The sequence below is a fragment of the Mizuhopecten yessoensis genome, unplaced genomic scaffold, assembly GCF_002113885.1.
Source record: "Mizuhopecten yessoensis strain PY_sf001 unplaced genomic scaffold, ASM211388v2 scaffold4783, whole genome shotgun sequence".
In the NCBI taxonomy this organism is placed as follows: Eukaryota; Metazoa; Mollusca; class Bivalvia; order Pectinida; family Pectinidae; genus Mizuhopecten; species Mizuhopecten yessoensis.
Window position 1 is genome coordinate 322,503 of NW_018405719.1, and position 22,984 is coordinate 345,486.

Genomic DNA, 22,984 nt, shown 5'->3' on the forward strand with positions numbered 1-22,984 from the left:
TACATTTGGTGGTGTGTATATCTCTATGGGATACTGAGAGGTGAGGGGGGGAGGGGAAGGGGGAGAAGGAACAGGTGGATATATGTAGGGGGTGTAGAGGTGTAGAGGTGTAGAGGTGTATGGGCTACATTTGGTGGTGTGTATATCTCTATGGGATACTGAGAGGTGAGGGGGGGAGGGGAAGGGGGAGAAGGAACAGGTGGATATATGTAGGGGGTGTAGAGGTGTAGAGGTGTAGAGGTGTATGGGCTACATTTGGTGGTGTGTATATCTCTATGGGATACTGAGAGGTGAGGGGGGGAGGGGAAGGGGGAGAAGGAACAGGTGGATATATGTAGGGGGTGTAGAGGTGTAGAGGTGTAGAGGTGTATGGGCTACATTTGGTGGTGTGTATATCTCTATGGGATACTGAGAGGTGAGTGGGGGAGGGGAAGGGGGAGAAGGAACAGGTGGATATGTGTAGGGGGTGTAGAGGGGTATTGCATAGGATTGTGTGTCTAGCTTTATTGGATACATGATGTTATGTAGTTAAGAATCTGAGGATGTGAGGTTATAGGTCAAAGTTAAAAGAAGTTTGGTATGGGCTATAGACAAGGAGTTTGGTACCTGGTAATGAGCAGATCTAGTGGTTGAGGTGCTACCTGCTTTATCATACTGAAGGCTGAGGTGAACAGGTCACTTATCCTCTGCCAGCTGACATGTGATTGTGTTATCAAGCGACATAGCCATGCCATTATGTGTATTGTGTTTTTTTCTGTCAATGAATGGTACAACATCTTACAAGGGGGTCACTAAGTAATTGGAACAGCAATCTGGCAGATGGCTACATCAACCTCCTACTGCTACTGTAGCCTGTGTACCCTATCCACGCCCCTAGCCCACTCAGACATTAGCACTATCTATCCACATTCCATCCTAACATATCTTTATATATCTTGACAGCCATTGAAGATTAATGATAACAGCAGAAACAGGCCTCCTCACTTCTATACACAACTCTACTTTCATTTTACCTACAGAAAACCCTACTTTTACTTTGAAGTAAATGGGTTTGATGTCAAACAAGAAAAGACAAGTTGTCAGAGCAACTTAAGATACAAATTAAGTATGTGTGAATGTTGTCTTTTATGTATAAAATTACAGTATAATATTTGTTTGAGTAGATAGCAGGGTATTGGGATGCCTGCATAACGGCCAGACTAGGTGTACACTCTGATACAACCTGTTCAAATATAGACTTCTAGTCACACCATCACCATGCAAAGACTTATCAATGTCACATTTGTCACATTAATTTCAATTGTGTAAGCTGTTTTGACCAATTACCAGCAGCTTTTATATTTGTATTATTAAAAAGATGTGTAGAAAAATGGGACAGCCACAACAGTTGAACTCTACCAACACTACAAACTCCATAAACCTAACATCATCAAACAGGCTTCTTCACTGACAGCCAATCTACCCGGTCTGATGTCAATCTACCCAGTCTGATGTCAATCTACCCAGTCTGATGTCAATCTACCCAGTCTGATGTCAATCTACCCAGTCTGATGTCAATCTACCCAGTCTGATGTCAATCTACCCAGTCTGATGTCAATCTACCCAGTCTGATGTCAATCTACCCAGTCTGATGTCAATCTACCCAGTCTGATGTCAATCTACCCAGTCTGATGTCAATCTACCCAGTCCATCCTCTACATCTCCCTTCCAGTCTGATGTCAATCTACCCAGTCCATCCTCTACATCTCCCTTACAGTCTGATGTCAATCTACCCAGTCCATCCTCTACATCTCCCTTACAGTCTGATGTCAATCTACCCAGTCCATCCTATACATCTCCCTTACAGTCTGATGCCAATCTACACAGTCTGATGTCAATCTACCCAGTCTGATGTCAATCTACCCAGTCTGATGTCAATCTACCCAGTCTGATGTCAATCTACCCAGTCTGATGTCAATCTACCCAGTCTGATGTCAATCTACCCAGTCTGATGTCAATCTACCCAGTCTGATGTCAATCTACCCAGTCTGATGTCAATCTACCCAGTCTGATGTCAATCTACCCAGTCTGATGTCAATCTACCCAGTCTGATGTCAATCTACCCAGTCCATCCTCTACATCTCCCTTACAGTCTGATGTCAATCTACCCAGTCCATCCTCTACATCTCCCTTACAGTCTGATGTCAATCTACCCAGTCCATCCTATACATCTCCCTTACAGTCTGATGTCAATCTACCCAGTCCATCCTCTACATCTCCCTTACAGTCTGATGTCAATCTACCCAGTCCATCCTATACATCTCCCTTACAGTCTGATGCCAATCTACCCAGTTTGATGTCAATCAACCCAGTCTGATGTCAATCTACCCAGTCTGATGTCAATCTACCCAGTCCATCCTCTACATCTCCCTTACATCTGATGTCAATCTACCCAGTCCATCCTATACATCTCCCTTACAGTCTGATGCCAATCTACCCAGTTTGATGTCAATCTACCCAGTCTGATGTCAATCTACCCAGTCTGATGTCAATCTACCCAGTCCATCCTATACATCTCCCTTACAGTCTGATGTCAATCTACCCAGTTTGATGTCAATCTACCCAGTCCATCCTCTACATCTACCCAGTCCATCCTCTACATCTCCCTTACAGTCTGATGTCAAAAAAACACACATAGAAACTTGGAGTGGGAAAATTCAATGACATAAAATCCAGGATGCCCTCTGTATTCTAGAATGCGCCCTTTAACTAAGGAACTTACCTGGTCACCGTAATCTACCAAGTCATCCCCCTTAACATCCTCCCTGCTTTAGCGGCTTCATATCAAATCACACAAAATCATATACCAACTTTTGTACTTTGTCAGATGTAATCTGTGACGGGAGTGGAATATTGCATTAGGCCAGAACATAGCCATGACTTGATTGTATTTATCCTCTAATATCAAAGATCTTTTATTTATGTAAAGAAATGAGTGGACTTGACCTTGGTATAAATAGATTTGATGGTCTAATGTACCTCTGGTCAGTGTCCGTACCAGGTGCTTCCTACAGGTACATGTTTGTAGGGAATTTAGAGTGGAAGTTTAAATAGACCTGCCCTCCTCTAGCATTGCTGTATAAACCATCTCCCCAATTATTTCAACACTTGGGTCTTACATTATCAGGGTTATAGTCAAACACACCCCATGTCCTAAATATCATTGTCTGGATAACAGGGTTAATAGGGGATAGTGTCTTATTTACCGGACACCAGCTCTGTGATAACTGGACACCAGCTCTGTGATAACAGTGTTTAGTGTGGTGTACTGTGTTGATGACCTGATCCATGATGTGTGCAGTTTACTGACCCTTTAGATTGTATACATACATACTCTTCCAAACAGTTTACCTTACAGATGGTATTGTAAAGGTTTGGTATGTGAAAGTGTAAAATGACCATTAACATCTTACAGGTATATACCTGTCACCATCAATCTGACATACTCACAGGGATAAGAGCTGGGTATATACCTATCACCATCAATCTGACATACTCACAGGGGTAAGAGCTGGGTATATACCTATCACCATCAATCTGACATACTCACAGGGATAAAAGCTGGGTATATACCCATCACCATCAATCTGACATACTCACAGGGGTAAGAGCTGGGTATATACCTATCACCATCAATCTGACATACTCACAGGGATAAGAGCTGGGTATATACCTTAATCACCATCAATCTGACATACCAACAGCGATAAGGGCTGGGTATATACCTATCACCATTGATCTGACATACTCACAGGGATAAGAGCTGGGAATATACCTATCACCATTGATCTGACATACTCACAGGGATAAGAGCTGGGTATATACCTATCACCATCAATCTGACATACCAACAGGGATAAGGGCTGGGTATATACCTATCACCATTGATCTGACATACTCACAAGGATAAGAGCTGGGTATATACCTATCACCATCAATCTTACATACCAACAGGGATAAGGGCTGGGTATATACCTATCACCATTGATCTGCCATACTCACAGGGATAAGAGCTGGGTATATACCTATCACCATTGATCTGACATACTCACAGGGATAAGAGCTGGGTTTATACCTATCACCATCAATCTGACAGCAGAAGGAGAGACAGTGAAAGAAATAGAGAGGACAGATAAGACAGAGGGACAGACAGGCAGATAGCACTATCAGATCTTATATTACTGTTCAACAGATCTGTCCAGCATCCAGGATTTTTCCTATTTTTGTCAAGCTAAATCTATAAGTATGAAATTATCATTCTGGATTTGTTCCCTTCTTTTCCTGTGTGTAATATCAACTTCCTTTTCCTGTGTCTCCTTCCCTAATACAGCCTAATCACTAGACTTTCCTCTTCCTGTTTGTCCATCCCTAATCCTACCTAATCTCTGTGAGACTGTATGACCTTAAGCTTTGACACAGTATTTCTACACAACACTACAGCCTGACCAGATTTGACAGAACTGACCAAGTGAATCATTTTTGTCTAGTAGTATCAACATAAGCTGCTTTCCTCCTATAGTCACTCTGCCTCAGCCTCATCAGCAGTCACACAACCCTAACAGGATCATTACTAGGGTACAGTAAATGTTCTCATAGGTTGGTGGTTAAAATAATATCTTACTCCTTTACATCACCAGAACCAGGATTACTGTAATATTATAATAGCAATAACAAGATCACTACTAAGTTACAGTAAATATTCTCATAGTTTGGTGGCTAAAATACATGTAATACATGTATCATTATCCATTTTACCACCAGAGCAAGGATTATTACTGTAACATCCTAACAGCTTAAGCTAATAACCATCAAACATGAAGGCACAAAAAGTACTGTAAAGGTCTCAAACTCACGATGGCATCTTACAACATTCCGTCTGAACAATTTGATAAACACAGACCAAGCGAGGCAGTTTTCAGTCAGATTTAAATCTGAACTCAAATAAAACTGTCAATCATAAAATGCTTATTTAAGCTTTGAACAGCTTTCATTTAGTATTCGATAATCAATATGAACGCATACTGGAAACGACAGATTACTGATACCATGATCTGGACTTTGTTACCATGATGACATCATAATACGATGATGTCAACGATCTGCCTGTGACATTCATAGCTGATATGAATGCCTTCTGAATAATACTAATAATGATAAAGAAAAAATTAAACGCAGCATAACAACAACTGTTAAGACCAATGAATTCATGATTATACTTACTTGTTTCAGTGAAATAAATAAATCTGAAAAACCCAAAAGAATCCAGAATGCAGAGCCAACATAATCTTCATGTAATTGTTACTGTAAGCGTCCTACTGTTTTGATGGTTTACTATCCATTACCAGTGAAGGTTAATACCCCCATCATCAGCCTGTCTGTGGTGTAAACACCAGCATCAACAACCTCAATCAGCCTGTCTGTGGTGTAAACGCCAGCATCAACAACCTAAATCAGCCTGTCTGTGGTGTAAACACCAGCATCAACAACCTCAATCAGCCTGTCTGTGGTGTAAACGCCAGCATCAACAACCTAAATCAGCCTGTCTGTGGTGTAAACACCAGCATCAACAACCTCAATCAGCCTGTCTGTGGTGTAAACACCAGCATCAACAACCTCAATCAGCCTGTCTGTGGTGTAAACACCAGCATCAACAACCTCAATCAGCCTGTCTGTGGTGTAAACACCAGCATCAACAACCTCAATCAGCCTGTCTGTGGTGTAAACACCAGCATCAACAACCTCAATCAGCCTGTCTGTGGTGTAAACACCAGCATCAACAACCTCAACCAGCCTGTCTGTGGTGTAAACACCAGCATCAACAACCTAAATCAGCCTGTCTGTGGTGTAAACACCAGCATCAACAACCTCAATCAGCCTATCTGTGGTGTAAACACCAGCATCAACAACCTCAATCAGCCTGTCTGTGGTGTAAACACCAGCATCAACAACCTAAATCAGCCTGTCTGTGGTGTAAAAGCCAGCATCAACAACCTCAATCAGCCTGTCTGTGGTGTAAAAGCCAGCATCAACAACCTCAATCAGCCTATCTGTGGTGTAAACGCCAGCATCAATAACCTAAATCAGCCTTGTTACAGTAAAATTCTAAATAAATCACCCCACACTCACTCACTCACTGTAGCCTAATGTTTAGATGCTGAAATTGTCTCTAGAAAGAACACGGGAAAGAATGGTGTGTTGAAGAATATAGTGTATCATTTTGACAAATCCTCACACTACAATCCGTTCCAGGCTTACTACTACTACCTGTGTGGCGTTATATATCCTGACCAGTTTTAACGGAATCTGTGTTCAACGTTACTTTGTGTTACGGACAGGTAAATTTACTGGAAACACTCTGCTACATCTATCTTCTCACTGTACAGGTGTAATAGATGCCTCGATAAGTCAGGTAAAAAAATGAACACTGTGTGACTTCAAATTTCATTTTCCTATTGAAACAGAACAGGATTTCAACTTAACTCCTGGTGTCATTTTTAATTTGCGGAGTTTTATCATATAACATAAACTATCAAATTTACAAGAAATTCAGCTTTCACACCCTTAAACTAATTTCGTGTTATAATGAAAATAGAAACTTTTGGTTAAAATCCTTTTTAATCAATTTTTAGTGGTAAATTTTATCATAAATATTTCGCCCAATTTTGGAAAAATCTAAATCACTGGACTTCATTGAAATATCGAATTGCTGACAATGTTAGACAAGCTAGGTAAATAAATTCAGACAAAATGACCAAACTACCCCAGTGTAGTCACCTACTAACACCTTCACATGTATTTGACCTTCAAATGATGAACTCAACCTGTTAGAGGTCATATCCTACATCTACAGGTATTCTCTGTCTCAGGTAGCTGAATAATTCACACAAGTATCAATTGTGGTGGAACACTTTAAGATATTTCATTGGTGAAGATATATAATTTGCAAAAGTTTTGGTCCACAGCTTGTTAATTATTTTTTCTTTACGTAACAGCAAACATTTATGCACTGATCTCCATTACATACACTAAATACCAGACACAGTAAATATTTTATGAAAGCTGTAGATTTTCAAATATCATATACCAACTCAGAATTAATCAGATTTTTAACTAAGTACTGGAGATGACAACAGATTTAGTACTGGAGATGACAACAGATTAAGTACTGGCATTGACAACAGATAAAGTAATGGCATTGACAACAGATTAAGTACTGGAGATGACAACAGATTAAGTACTGGCATTGACAACAGATTAAGTACTGGAAATGACAACAGATTAAATACTGGAGATGACAACAGATTAAGTACTGGCATTGACAACAGATTAAGTACTGGAGATGACAACAGATTAAGTACTGGAGATGACAACAGATTAAGTACTGGCATTGACAACAGATTAAGTACTGGAAATGACAACAGATTAAATACTGGAGATGACAACAGATTAAGTACTGGCATTGACAACAGATTAAGTACTGGAGATGACAACAGATTAAGTACTGGAGATGACAACAGATTAAGTACTGGCATTGACAACAGATTAAGTACTGGAAATGACAACAGATTAAATACTGGAGATGACAACAGATTAAGTACTGGCATTGACAACAGATTAAGTACTGGAGATGACAACAGATTAAGTACTGGAATTGACAACAGATTAAGTACTGGAGATGACAACAGATTAAGTACTGGAGATGACAACAGATTAAGTACTGGAGATGACAACAGATTAAGTACTGGAGATGACAACAGATTAAGTACTGGAGATGACAACAGATTAAGTACTGGAGATGACAACAGATTAAGTACTGGAAATGACAACAGATTAAGTACTGGAAATGACAACAGATTAAGTACTGGCATTGACAACAGATTAAGTACTGGAGATGACAACAGATTAAATCAACATAATATATTTTTACCATTTGTACTACACTTTACAAACATATCTTTGAATGTCTTTTAAAGAGTAATGATTATTTGAAATTAAGTATTTGAAAGCAAAACCAAATTATTTTGAAACAAAAAAAAAACACTTGGGATTGAATACGGGACCTATCCACTTAACCATGATAGTATCTAAAATCGTACATGTACAGAATCAAGATGAAAGGTGAATACCTTACCAAGGGGAGTAACTCTAAGCCTACAAAATGCTCCTTTATATTGCTTTATCTTTCATTTACCAAAAGGAGAAAACTCAAAGTCAGGGAAAAAAACAACTCAAAATCTATAATTTCGTTTAACCATATTTGAGAATGAAAGTAGAAAGTGTATAGAAAATGTGTGTAGAGAACTTTGTGTGATAATGTACAGTATGTATATACATTTGTAGAACGTAGATCTATTCTGAGCTGCAAGGACTGTTGTTTACCTGTATGTTATAAACAATTAAAGTGTAGTATATGTATCAGTTCACTACAGAGGAGGCTTAAAGATCTCTGTATACAAACCACTGACATGGTTCAGGCCTATGTGGTCCTAAGTGTGCAGCCTTGACAATGCTCTCCTGGAGCAGGGAGGTCCAGCATTGTGTGTGTGTAAAATATAAACACAAAATTTGCCAAAAATAGTAAATTTGATATATTACAAATACATGGTTAATACATGGTAATAGATCTAGCTGATGTACCGTATAAGTGGCTACGTAACAAGAATAGACTGCGTTACTGGTAGAAAATTTTATCACCAAACTTTCTCCAAATATGCAATCCTGTCTCGTAAATCTTAACTAAATCAGTTAACCTGTAACAACACTACAGGCCATGGCCAGTTCAATACAATTTGTTCACCATTCCCTGAACTATTTGTCCAATTTGTATATCGCTTCCATGTTGTTGCTTCTAAGCAACCAGCGTCACGTCTAATACTGCTGAATCAGCGTACATCTTCATCATTGTACAGTAATGACACAGTCATAGTTTCTACATAAATCAATGATGTATTAATAATTTATCAGGAAATCGTCTACCTAGCCTTTTCTCAGGTACATTTCTAAACCATCTTAACTTACAATGTTAAATCAATATTTTATATCATTAAACTATCATATCAGTTATAGCATAGAGGGATAATATGTTGTCTATATAACTTAGAATCTTACATCTACTGTCCAAAAACCTTTATCAATACAGGCCAGAATTCTTGGAGACCAATCTGTGAGTTTTACAATCATTTTAAGGGAATTCTAATAAGGGCATTGTAATAGAATCTGGAAACAATCAGATGTGAAAGAAAAGCAAACTGTGTTCTGTATTTGAACTTTTAAATTCAATGTTTTAGCATTCAGTTTCTTCTTCTTTTTCTGCGGTGAAGGTGATTTTATATTATCTGACTGCTACAGATGGTAGTATACAGCAGTGTCTGACTGCTACAGATGGTAGACAGAGAAAGATGACTAGGAAAGAGGAGGCATCCAAGTTTTTAATTTAAATCTTGTCCTGTAAAATATACCTAACTTACATTGTAAGAGCAAACTAGATATTTACAATCTGTGGTATAAACTGACTTTTCCCAGGCCCCCACTTAAAACTTTTAGAAATCTGTCATATTTACGGGTATATGAGGTCATGCATGTCCTATGTTACCTGAGTTTTTACGATCTCATAACTCCTAAAACACCTGAAGTCAGTCACGAACCACAAATGTTGACAGTGAAAACTAGGATAAAAATGAACAGGTAAAAACTGCTTGACTTCCCCACTCCCACACTCCCAGACACCACCACTGTCCTTGACTTCCCCGCCTCCACACTCCCAGACACCACCACTGTCCTTGACTTCCCCGCCCCCACACTCCCAGACACCACCACTGTCCTTGACTTCCCCCCCCCCCCACTCCCAGACACCACCACTGTCCTTTACTTCACCACTCCCACACTCCCAGACACCACCACTGTCCTTAACTTCCCCGCCCCCACACTCCCAGACCCCACCACTGTCCTTGACTCCCCCGCCTCCACACTCCCAGACACCACCACTGTCCGTGACTTCCCCACCCCCACACTCCCAGGCACCACCACTGTCCTTTACTTCCCCACCCCCACACTCCCCGACACCACCACTGTCCTTGACTTCTCCACTCCCCCACTCCCAGACACCACCACTGTCCTTTACTTCCCCCCCCCCACACTCCCAGACACCACCCCTGTCCTTGGCTTCCCCACCCCCACCCTCCCAGACACCGCCACGGTCCTTGACTTCCCCCCCCCCACACTCCCAGACACCACCCCTGTCCCTGACTTCCCCACCCCCCCACTCCCAGACACCACCACTGTCCTTGACTTCTCCACTCCCACACTCCCCGACACCACCACTGTCCTTGACTTCTCCACCCCCCCACTCCCAGACACCACCACTGTCCTTGTCTTCTCCACTCCCCCACTCCCAGACACCACCACTGTCCTTTACTTCACCACTCCCACACTCCCAGACACCACCACTCTCCTTGGCTTCCCCACCCCCACACTCCCAGACACCACCCCTGTCCCTGACTTCCCCACCCCCCCACTCCCAGACACCACCACTGTCCTTTACTTCACCACTCCCACACTCCCAGACACCACCACTCTCCTTGGCTTCCCCACCCCCACACTCCCCGACACCACCACTGTCCTTGACTTCCCCTCCCCCACACTCCCAGACACCACCACTCTCCTTGGCTTCCCCACCCCCACACTCCCCGACACCACCACTGTCCTTGACTTCCCCGCCTCCACACTCCCAGACACCCCCACTGTCCTTGACTTCCCCGCCTCCACACTCCCAGACCCCCCCACTGTCCTTGACTTCCCCGCCCCCACCCTCCCAGACACCACCACTGTCCTTGGCTTCCCCACCCCCCCACTCCCAGACAACACCACTGTCCTTGGCTTCCCCACCCCCCCACTCCCAGACACCACCCCTGTCCTTGACTTCCCCACCCCCACCCTCCCAGACACCACCACTGTCCTTGTCTTCTCCACTCCCCCACTCCCAGACACCACCACTGTCCTTTACTTCACCACTCCCACACTCCCAGACACCACCACTCTCCTTGGCTTCCCCACCCCCACACTCCCAGCCACCACCACTGTCCTTGACTTCCCCGCCCCCACCCTCCCAGACACCGCCACTGTCCGTGACTTCCCCACCCCCACACTCCCAGATACCACCACTGTCCTTGGCTTCCCCACCCCCACCCTCCCAGACACCACCACTGTCCTTGGCCTACCCACCCCCCCACTCCCAGACACCACCCCTGTCCTTGACTTCCCCACCCCCACCCTCCCAGACACCACCACTGTCCTTGACTTCTCCACTCCCACACTCCCAGACACCAACACTGTCCTTGTCCAATAGTTTATCCAGGAAACCCTTGCTATACTGCAACAATTTATCTAGGAAACCCTTGCTATACTGCCACCACATGTAAGTAAAACCTTGTTATCATTTGTCAGTGAAACATCGGTAAACTGCTAAGTGTTTTGTCCATTAAAACCTTTTTATACTGACACCATTTGATCCAGTAACACTATTTGTCAATAAAAACTTTGATTTACTATAAATTTGTCCACTAAAACTTTGTGACTTAGCCACCATTTTCCAGGTAAACCTTTTTCATATTAATGCCACTATCTTCCCAGTAAATATTTGATACAGTACCAGCATTGTCCATTAGACATTTGGCATTAGAAGGGTTTTGGTGATTCATTATTGAAAACAGTAATACAGTTACTCTACCATAACTCTACACCACACAGACTACTCTACCCTAATTCTACACCACACAAGTTACTCTACCATAATTCTACACTTTACTCTAATTCTACACCACACAAGTTACTCTACCCTAATTCTGCATCACACAAGTTGATCTACCCTAATTCTGTCCAAAGTTACCCTAACACTATTCATCACTACAGCAGTATCCCTACCCTAACTCAGCAGCACACAGACTACTCTACCCTAACTCAGCAGCACACAGACTACTCTAAGGTTACTCCTCACTCCTCAGATTTATATGATAAGTGTAGAGTCTAGTGATGTGGTAATTAGTTGTGGGGACCTAGAGGAAATGGCTAAGTGGGATGTCATCTGTACTCCTTCCAGTGTTGTGACCAGAACAAGACTCGTCCTGTAACCAATCGTGTACACTTGATCATGACCTTTGATTTAACCCCTTTTGTGCCTACAGCAGTATTATATATATGAATGCAGACTTCGAGGACACTTATCATGTTAGTCTGAAATTCATTACAATGGAAAGTTGAAGAGGTATTTCTGTAACATAATAAACACAACGTATATATAAACAAAAAATACCTACAAATACTCGTATACATATATGCTGTATACAGCTGAGCAGGCATGTACCTAAATACCTACAAATACTCGTATACATATATGCTGTATACAGCTGAGCAGGCATGTACCTAAATACCTACAAATACTCGTATACATATATGCTGTATACAGCTGAGCAGGCATGTACCTAAATACCTACAAATACTCGTATACATATATGCTGTATACAGCTGAGCAGGCATGTACCTAAATACCTACAAATACTCGTATACATATATGCTGTATACAGCTGAGCAGGCATGTACCTAAATACCTACAAATACTCGTATACATATATGCTGTATACAGCTGAGCAGGCATGTACCTAAATACCTACAAATACTCGTATACATATATGCTGTATACAGCTGAGCAGGCATGTACCTAAATACCTACAAATACTCGTATACATATATGCTGTATACAGCTGAGCAGGCATGTACCTAAATACCTACAAATACTCGTATACATATATGCTGTATACAGCTGAGCAGGCATGTACCTAAATACCTACAAATACTCGTATACATATATGCTGTATACAGCTGAGCAGGCATGTACCTAAATACCTACAAATACTCGTATACATATATGCTGTATACAGCTGAGCAGGCATGTACCTAAATACCTACAAATACTCGTATACATATATGCTGTATACAGCTGAGCAGGCATGTACCTAAATACCTACAAATACTCGTATACATATATGCTGTATACAGCTGAGCAGGCATGTACCTAAATACCTACAAATACTCGTATACATATATGCTGTATACAGCTGAGCAGGCATGTACCTAAATACCTACAAATACTCGTATACATATATGCTGTATACAGCTGAGCAGGCATGTACCTAAATACCTACAAATACTCGTATACATATATGCTGTATACAGCTGAGCAGGCATGTACCTAAATACCTACAAATACTCGTATACATATATGCTGTATACAGCTGAGCAGGCATGTACCTAAATACCTACAAATACTCGTATACATATATGCTGTATACAGCTGAGCAGGCATGTACCTAAATACCTACAAATACTCGTATACATATATGCTGTATACAGCTGAGCAGGCATGTACCTAAATACCTACAAATACTCGTATACATATATGCTGTATACAGCTGAGCAGGCATGTACCTAAATACCTACAAATACTCGTATACATATATGCTGTATACAGCTGAGCAGGCATGTACCTAAATACCTACAAATACTCGTATACATATATGCTGTATACAGCTGAGCAGGCATGTACCTAAATACCTACAAATACTCGTATACATATATGCTGTATACAGCTGAGCAGGCATGTACCTAAATACCTACAAATACTCGTATACATATATGCTGTATACAGCTGAGCAGGCATGTACCTAAATACCTACAAATACTCGTATACATATATGCTGTATACAGCTGAGCAGGCATGTACCTAAATACCTACAAATACTCGTATACATATATGCTGTATACAGCTGAGCAGGCATGTACCTAAATACCTACAAATACTCGTATACATATATGCTGTATACAGCTGAGCAGGCATGTACCTAAATACCTACAAATACTCGTATACATATATGCTGTATACAGCTGAGCAGGCATGTACCTAAATACCTACAAATACTCGTATACATATATGCTGTATACAGCTGAGCAGGCATGTACCTAAATACCTACAAATACTCGTATACATATATGCTGTATACAGCTGAGCAGGCATGTACCTAAATACCTACAAATACTCGTATACATATATGCTGTATACAGCTGAGCAGGCATGTACCTAAATACCTACAAATACTCGTATACATATATGCTGTATACAGCTGAGCAGGCATGTACCTAAATACCTACAAATACTCGTATACATATATGCTGTATACAGCTGAGCAGGCATGTACCTAAATACCTACAAATACTCGTATACATATATGCTGTATACAGCTGAGCAGGCATGTACCTAAATACCTACAAATACTCGTATACATATATGCTGTATACAGCTGAGCAGGCATGTACCTAAATACCTACAAATACTCGTATACATATATGCTGTATACAGCTGAGCAGGCATGTACCTAAATACCTACAAATACTCATATACATATATGCTGTATACAGCTGAGCAGGCATGTACCTAAATACCTACAAATACTCGTATACATATATGCTGTATACAGCTGAGCAGGCATGTACCTAAATACCTACAAATACTCATATACATATATGCTGTATACAGCTGAGCAGGCATGTACCTAAATACCTACAAATACTCATATACATATATGTTGTATACAGCTGAGCAGGCATGTACCTAAATACCTACAAATACTCATATACATATATGCTGTATACAGCTGAGCAGGCATGTACCAAAATACCTACAAATACTCGTATACAAATATGCTGTATACAGCTGAGCAGGCATGTACCTTAGAATTTTGGCGATTTGGAATCATTAGAATTACTGAAGAACCTTCATAATTTGTCAGTTAAATTTGATAATTGAAAATAAAGGTCAAATCAAAATCACAGTGACCTCATTTCAGGGTGTGTAGCGGTCAACTGATTGACAGAACAGTGGAAGATGTAGATGTACCTATGTTACAAAGCTTTATACTCATACGTAAAACAACGACAGAGATACAATGTATGGTCTGGAAACCATTATTTAGTACTTGAGGTCAAGGGGAAAGGTTGAACAGATGTCATTGTGACCTAATCTAAGTATGTGAAACAACGCCTTTCTATAATGTACCTACAGATAGGTGAATGTTGATGCCGATTTGTGAAACAGGTGAGCAGTGGATGACATGTACACTAGGCCTGGGGTACAAACTGCATTGGAGCCAGTAACGTGTCGTATACATTTTTTTACAATACTTCTACTAAAAGAAGTCTGTTTTTTTTGTAATTCGGTAATATCTACAGTAAAACCTTCTTATGATGTGACCATTGACAAACTTTCATGCCAATTTGTGTGCTCTGAGATAGGCTCTGTAAATGATTAGATTAGTATTTCAGGTCAAGGATCAAATTGTGGTCACAGTGACCTCTTTACAGAATGTGAACACCACCTTCACATGATGTATCTATGAATAAACTTTGATGCCTATTCGAAGAGAAACAGTGGCTGAGATATGCTCCAGAAACCACAGTCAGCATGGATGGATACACCGACACCCACACAAACGACACACAACACCCACACAAACAACACACAACACACACACAAATGACACACAACACCCACACAAACAACACACAACACACACACAAATGACACACACACAAATGACACACAACACAAACGACACACACACACAAACGACACACACACAAATGACACACACACACAAATGGCACATACACACACACAACACACACACAAATGGCACACACACACAAACAACACACACACACACACAAACGACACACACACACAAACGACACACACACACACAAATGACACACACACACACACACACACACACAACACACACACAAACAACACACACAAACGACACACACACACAAACGACACATGACACACACACAAACAACACACACACAAACGGTCAAAGCGATACTTTATATCCCCGACTTCTTTTGAAGCAGAAGTTCTAAGTGGGGATATAACAAACCAGTTGTTTTGGGTTATTTCTGCTGTAGTATTTTACAGGATGTCCTTAAAGTCAGGTATAGTAAAATTCAGGTTTTACTGTACTTCAAAAAATGAATTTCTTTCAACCTGTGTATGTCACCATGTCAAAACTTTAGTATATAATGTGTACAAGTGGACATCTTCTAGCTTGGCTGAATATCACATAAAACACCTTTATCTAGCTTATAGTATACCAAGAAAATGTACACAGTCTATTTACCTGTACCTAAGTGATAGACTGCAGTCAGCGACAGACAACTCAGCCTAAGTAATATACTCCATCCCTACAAGGCACAGACTAAAACATAGCATTGTTCCTAGTATTGACGTTACTAATATTAGGATTCATTGTTGATCCCAGCTGATGATCTGTTATCAGATCTAGCAAAACCCTGAGGTGTATGATATATAATGTAAAATACACAATATTAAACAAATAGGACATAATTGAATCAATTTGTATAACGTCAAGATCACTGCAGGCTACTACTGATCCAGTTGGTGGCAGTACAGGTATGAATCATGTGTCTCACCACTCTCCCACTTTCAGGAGTCCAAAGTGATATCTAAAAACATCTCCAGCTCAACTACACATTCTTCCATTTTTAAAGAAACTAAACCAACATTTCATTTATCAAACTTATAGCTATGAACAAGGAATTTTCGATTTTTTGAACTCCACCACAGAAACTACTTTTTGACAATGAGCTTCGGTTTCATCACCGGAGCACCAAGTTAACCTCCGGAGCACCAAGTTAACCTCAGGAGCACCAAGTTAACCTCCGGAGCACCAAGTTAACCCCCGGAGCACCAAGTTAACCATCAAATCTACTAAGTCTTGTCCATGTTTCAAAATGACACTTTGTATCCAACATCAGGATTGGCTGAGGAAGGACAGATGCTTACATTTGCTGTATGTGTAAATTCCTACGCCGGGTATGCACGATCAACAAAAGGCAAAGACAAATATACTCTACCCTGTATCGATACTTATATTATAATGTCCATGTTCATTATCAAATACGGCAACAGAATACCAAAGTTGCAAATATAAATAAGGAATGACATTTGTGAAGGTGAAAAAAAAAAGATTTTTTGAACAAAAAATGTTTACTTGGTTGTTTTTATTACCTTCATCACTTGTTGCTTAATATCACAAAGTCTTCAAATTTTTTGGTGAATATTGATATAAGACGCAATAATTTAAACAAAGTGTATGAGAAAATCAAGAGGATAACAAATCTTAAAATCTTCACCAATATTTAAAACATATCGCCGCAACACTTTCCAGAGAAACAACTCCACTTTAAAAATCCCTTATTGACATGTGTTAACATACATATGTAACTTTATCACCTACCTTCTCCACCTCGAACACCAAAGATGTTAAAAGAGTATCCATGATTGTCAGTATGACATGTGTTTGTACAATGACAACTGTCAGCAACGATAGCCCTGTTACACAGTCAAATTGAACTGCAACATTTACATATCACAGAGGGTCAGTTTGGGGTCAATACAAAATTAATATCCAAAAAATAAAATAAGATTCTCAATAAAGAATTTGACAAAGAAATGTATATAATAACTTTAAATATCTTCATAAATACATTTGAAGCTAAAAAAATTGTTATTGCTGACAGTTTTCTTATTATTTCCTGAAAAGTTTCTGGAATATGCACCCTTTGGTGTGCCCCACGACAAACCCTTGGAAAGGGTCCCGGCTAAATCCTGTATAAATCCTGTTGCTGACACAAGCCAGGAAACTGGTCATCACCATCCTCCGGATCAAGCGTGAATTGCAAGTATACACAACAACAAAGATGAGGCTCTGATAGGGCAGGATAAAAATTCAAATCTAAGATATGACTTAAAGGAAAAAAAAGATATGAGGTATCGAAAAACAACAAGGCTTCTACGAGACATGATGATCGCATTTCAGTGACAGTTTAATAAATATGAGACATTCACAGGACAATCAAGAATGTCAACACTTAAGAGGTTCTAATGGGGCAACAAACATCGGCACTTCTCCGTACATGTATACAGATCTGAGCTCATATTCATGACATTGTTCTCCTGTTCAAAACCAGATTCTATGCTCGAGCATTTTCTGGTTCTAGTAATAAATTAATATAAAAAATCATATTTTGTAAATGATGTGCAAGAAATTTTGAAAGATTTTAAGCTGATTACTGTTTTCAGTTTTTACACTTGACTTTTTGACCATGTTACATGATTTAAGGCTTGAGCACAGAACTCATTCATGCTTGGGCCGTGGAGTAAAAAACAAGGGCTCTGACAGCCTGGCACAGCATTGTCATTTCTCCATACATGCATATAAAGATCTGGAGTAAAAGCCAAAGGCTCTGACATTTATCCTACATATATCTTTCACAAACAAACAGGCTTTATATATATATAAAGATCTGGAGTAAAAACCAAAGGCTCTGACAGGGCACAGCGTTGTCATTTCTCCATACATGTATATACAGATCTGGAGTAAAAACCAAAGGCTCTGACAGGCCACCGCATTGTCATTTCTCCATACATGCATATAAAGATCTGGAGTAAAAAAAAACAAAGGCTCTCACAGGCCACAGCATTGTCATTTCTCCATACAGGTATATAAAGATCTGGAGTAAAAGACAAATGCTCTGACATTTATCCTACATATATCATTCACAAACAAACAGGCTTTATATATATATAAAGATCTGGAGTAAAAAAACAAAGGCTCTGACAGGCCACAGCATTGTCATTTCTCCATACACGTATATTAAGATCTGGAGTAAAAAAACAAAGGCTCTGACAGGCCACAGCATTGTCATTTCTCCATACAGGTATATAAAGATCTGGAGTAAAATACAAAGGCTCTGACAGCCTGGCACAGCATTGTCATTTCTCCATACATGAATATAAAGATCTGGAGTAAAAAAACAAAGGCTCTGACAGGGCACAGGGTTGGGGGGTCTCCATACATGTATATTAAGATCTGGAGTAAAAAAACAAAGGCTCTGACAGGGGACAGCATTGTCATTTCTCCATACAGGTATATAAAGATCTGGAGTAAAATACAAAGGCTCTGACAGCCTGGCACAGCATTGTCATTTCTCCCTACATGTATATAAAGATCTGGAGTAAAAGACAAAGGCTCTGACATCTATCCTACATATATCTTTCACAAACAAACAGGCTTTATATATATATAAAGATCTGGAGTAAAAACCAAAGGCTCTGACAGGGCACAGCGTTGTCATTTCTCCATACATGTATATACAGATCTGGAGTAAAAACCAAAGGCTCTGACAGGGCACAGCGTTGTCATTTCTCCATACATGTATATACAGATCTGGAGTAAAAACCAAAGGCTCTGACAGGGCACAGCGTTGTCATTTCTCCATACATGTATATTAAGATCTGGAGTAAAAAAACAAAGGCTCTGACAGCCTGGCACAGCATTGTCATTTCTCCATACATGCATATAAAGATCTGGAGTAAAAAACAGAGGCTCTGACAGGGCACAGCATTGCCATTTCTCCATACATGTATATTAAGATCTGGAGTAAAAAAACAAAGGCTCTGACAGGGGACAGCATTGTCATTTCTCCATACATGAATATAAAGATCTGGAGTAAAAAAGAAAGGCTCTGACAGGGCACAGCACTGTCATTTCTCCATACATGTATATACAGATCTGGAGTAAAAACCAAAGGCTCTGACAGGCCACAGCATTGTCATTTCTCCATACATGAATATAAAGATCTGGAGTAAAAAACAGAGGCTCTGACAGGGCACAGCATTGGCATTTCTCCATACATGTATATTAAGATCTGGAGTAAAAAAACAAAGGCTCTGACAGGGGACAGCATTGTCATTTCTCCATACAGGTATATAAAGATCTGGAGTAAAAGACAAAGGCTCTGACATTTATCCTACATATATCTTTCACAAACAAACAGGCTTTATATAACATATATGTCACATTTCTAACACTTGCTACAGTAACTTAATCAAGTAATAAATATGTTTCCATTAAATCAGAGAAATTATCTAACTCGGCTCTAATTTGGCTCAAACATTCCTTACTGAATGTATTGACTACAATAAAAACATCAGCTATCAAATTTCCAATTGCATTTTTGTAATAATTTAAACTTTATTAATTGATTTTTTTTTTTTTTCAACACTATGATCTGAACTTGTCTGCCTTTGAATTCCTTGACTACATTTACATTCTAGAAGTAGAAGTAGATTTCGGTATTTTGCATGTGGGTTTTTCCAGGTAACTGAGTCACTGTCACAAGCTCGACAAACCTGTTCAAACTTCTCCGTACTCCCATATATAAATCTCATCAATCTTTCCAGTGGTTCCCCCTATCTTAGGTTAACAATAAACACGCAATACAACACAACAATATTATGAATCATTTAAATTGCTTTTTTGGGGGGTAAAGTTGAAATGATTAATTAGGTGTTTTCAGACACATGCAGTTCCAGTAGTTTATATCTGATATAAGTGTCATATGTATATATCACAACTGTAAACATTTCTACAGACAGGTACATGTCACAGACAACAGTTTCTACACACAGGTACATATCACAGACAACAGTTTCTACACACAGGTACATGTCACAGACAACAGTTTCTACACACAGGTACATGTCACAGACAACAGTTTCTACACACAGGTACATGTCACAGACAACAGTTTCTACAGACAGGTACATGTCACAGACAACAGTTTCTACAGACAGGTACATGTCACAGACAACAGTTTCTACAGACAGGTACATGTCACAGACAACAGTTTCTACAGTATCAGAGCAACTCTAAAACATACTTCTATTCAGCTTTAAGAAAAAGCAAAATTTAAAAAAAAAGTTATGTAGGTGCCATTTTTAGTGAGTTGGTCAGGGAACTGCAAACAATTTTTGAAGGATGGCCTTAACATTCAGTTTTCACAGTTACAGTTTGAAGGATGGTCTTAACATTCAGTTTTCACAGTTACAGTTTGAAGGATGGCCTTAACATTCAGTTTTCACAGTTACAGTTTGAAGGATGGCCTTAACATTCAGTTTTCACAGTTACAGTTTGAAGGATGGCCTTAACATTCAGTTTTCACAGTTACAGTTTGAAGGATGGCCTTAACATTCAGTTTTCACAGTTACAGTTTGAAGGATGGCCTTAACATTCAGTTTTCACAGTTACAGTTTGAAGGATGGCCTTAACATTCAGTTTTCACAGTTACAGTTTGAAGGATGGCCTTAACATTCAGTTTTCACAGTTACAGTTTGAAGGATGGCCTTAACATTCAGTTTTCACAGTTACAGTTTGAAGGATGGCCTTAACATTCAGTTTTCACAGTTACAGTTTGAAGGATGGCCTTAACATTCAGTTTTCACAGTTACAGTTTGAAGGATGGCCTTAACATTCAGTTTTCACAGTTACAGTAAAAGTGTTAATATTATATAATAAATCAACATTTAGATATTTGTACTTTAATGTTTAGTTTCATAAATTAATCATAATGAAAGATTTAATTTATTTGCTTTCATTTTAGTGCATCGTAGCTCTGAAATAGCCTATTATTCCCACATTTTGAATGCATTCTTTATTGTTACAGGAAAGAGAGAAGTATGCTTCCATCGGACCACTAGCTTCCCAGTCCACCACTGGACCACTAGCTTCCCAGTCCACTACTGGACCAATTGAGCTTAACTCATTCACCCTTGAAATTTCATAATGAACTATTCCAACCTTGGAATAGGAAGAGAGCAAATGTGTTTTTAGGTGTGGATGAGTTAACAGAAATTTCATCTAGCACAAAGCAAGAAGGCAACTGTTATCCCATGTACAATTAAAACCTGCCACACTTTATCATAAACCTTACCCAGATTTGTTTTTCATTTCTATGTCAATCAATTAATCAAATTTAATTCGGGATGTGAATGTGCATGCAGTTAACCTGTCTAAACCAAACCCTGTGTTCCTGTTCAGAATAAAGAGGTTCTCATATAGTGTGGAGGGGTTGCAAAGGGTCAATAAATTTATATATCATTACAGAGTTATTTAGGTTATAAACATAACTTTACTGTCTATAAAACAGATCAAGTTCAGAGGGGTAGCAACTTGTTTGGAGTGGGGGGCTGCAACAAACTGCCTGTCACTTTCTTACTCATCTCCACAATCTGACTTACAACACTAGTTCCAACCCTAATTCTGCTGCTTTTGGTCCACACTCATCTGTTAGAACAGCTGACTGGAGAGGTATACCTTCACGATCATACCCTCAATTATTTAATCACAGGGTGGCCTGATGTACAACCAATATCGCGACATAGACGTAAAATAAATTGATGTCTAGAGGAGAACAACAAAAACATTGTGGGTTTAAGAGGTTTTCACAGGTAACAAATGTAGGCTAATATTGTACAATAATACAGAGTACAGCTCTAGCGAAGTTGTTGAAATTCCATGGAATTTCACACACCACTGCTCAAGCGGACAGAGGACTGTCGGAGGCCATGAGAACGCTGTACGACTATACAGTACATATACATGTCACCTAACATCTCGCCATGTACAGGAGATAGCCACTGCTTTCTCAAACCTACAATGTCAAATGCACTACCACACCGGGGCACTACCACACCGGGGGCACTACCACACCGGGGACAGAATAGGACCTTTAAACTTTAATGTATCAAGTTTATGGAAATACCTGTACACATGCATACTGCTACACAAACATAGATTTAAAAGTCCATGATGAAGCTACCCCAGGTTCCGCTTAAAAATAATATTACACTGTCTTGAGAAACCTAAAATTGCTACTAAACATACATGACAAGACCTTGGTGGTACTGTTTCTGCACAACTTTTGTAAATTTACGGCTATCATACAACCTCTCAAGATTCCTCCACATGTA

The 22,984-nt window shown here is 39.8% G+C and overlaps 1 protein-coding gene across 2 annotated transcripts in view; it reads right to left on the reverse strand.

The window, feature by feature from the left end:
* The window catches only part of LOC110449677 (ETS-related transcription factor Elf-4-like), a 169,405-nt gene that overhangs the window by 140,827 nt on the left and 5,594 nt on the right, over positions 1-22,984 (reverse strand). The window contains exon 1 of one of the 2 annotated variants that reach the window (XM_021496690.1): positions 17,409-17,508. The exons of the other annotated variant lie outside the window; for it this stretch is intronic. Within the exon in view, the coding sequence (XP_021352365.1) occupies positions 17,409-17,450 (42 nt within the window). The 5' untranslated portion in view covers positions 17,451-17,508. Of the gene's footprint in view, positions 1-17,408; positions 17,509-22,984 lie in introns of those variants that run through there. 2 annotated transcript variants of the gene reach the window in all.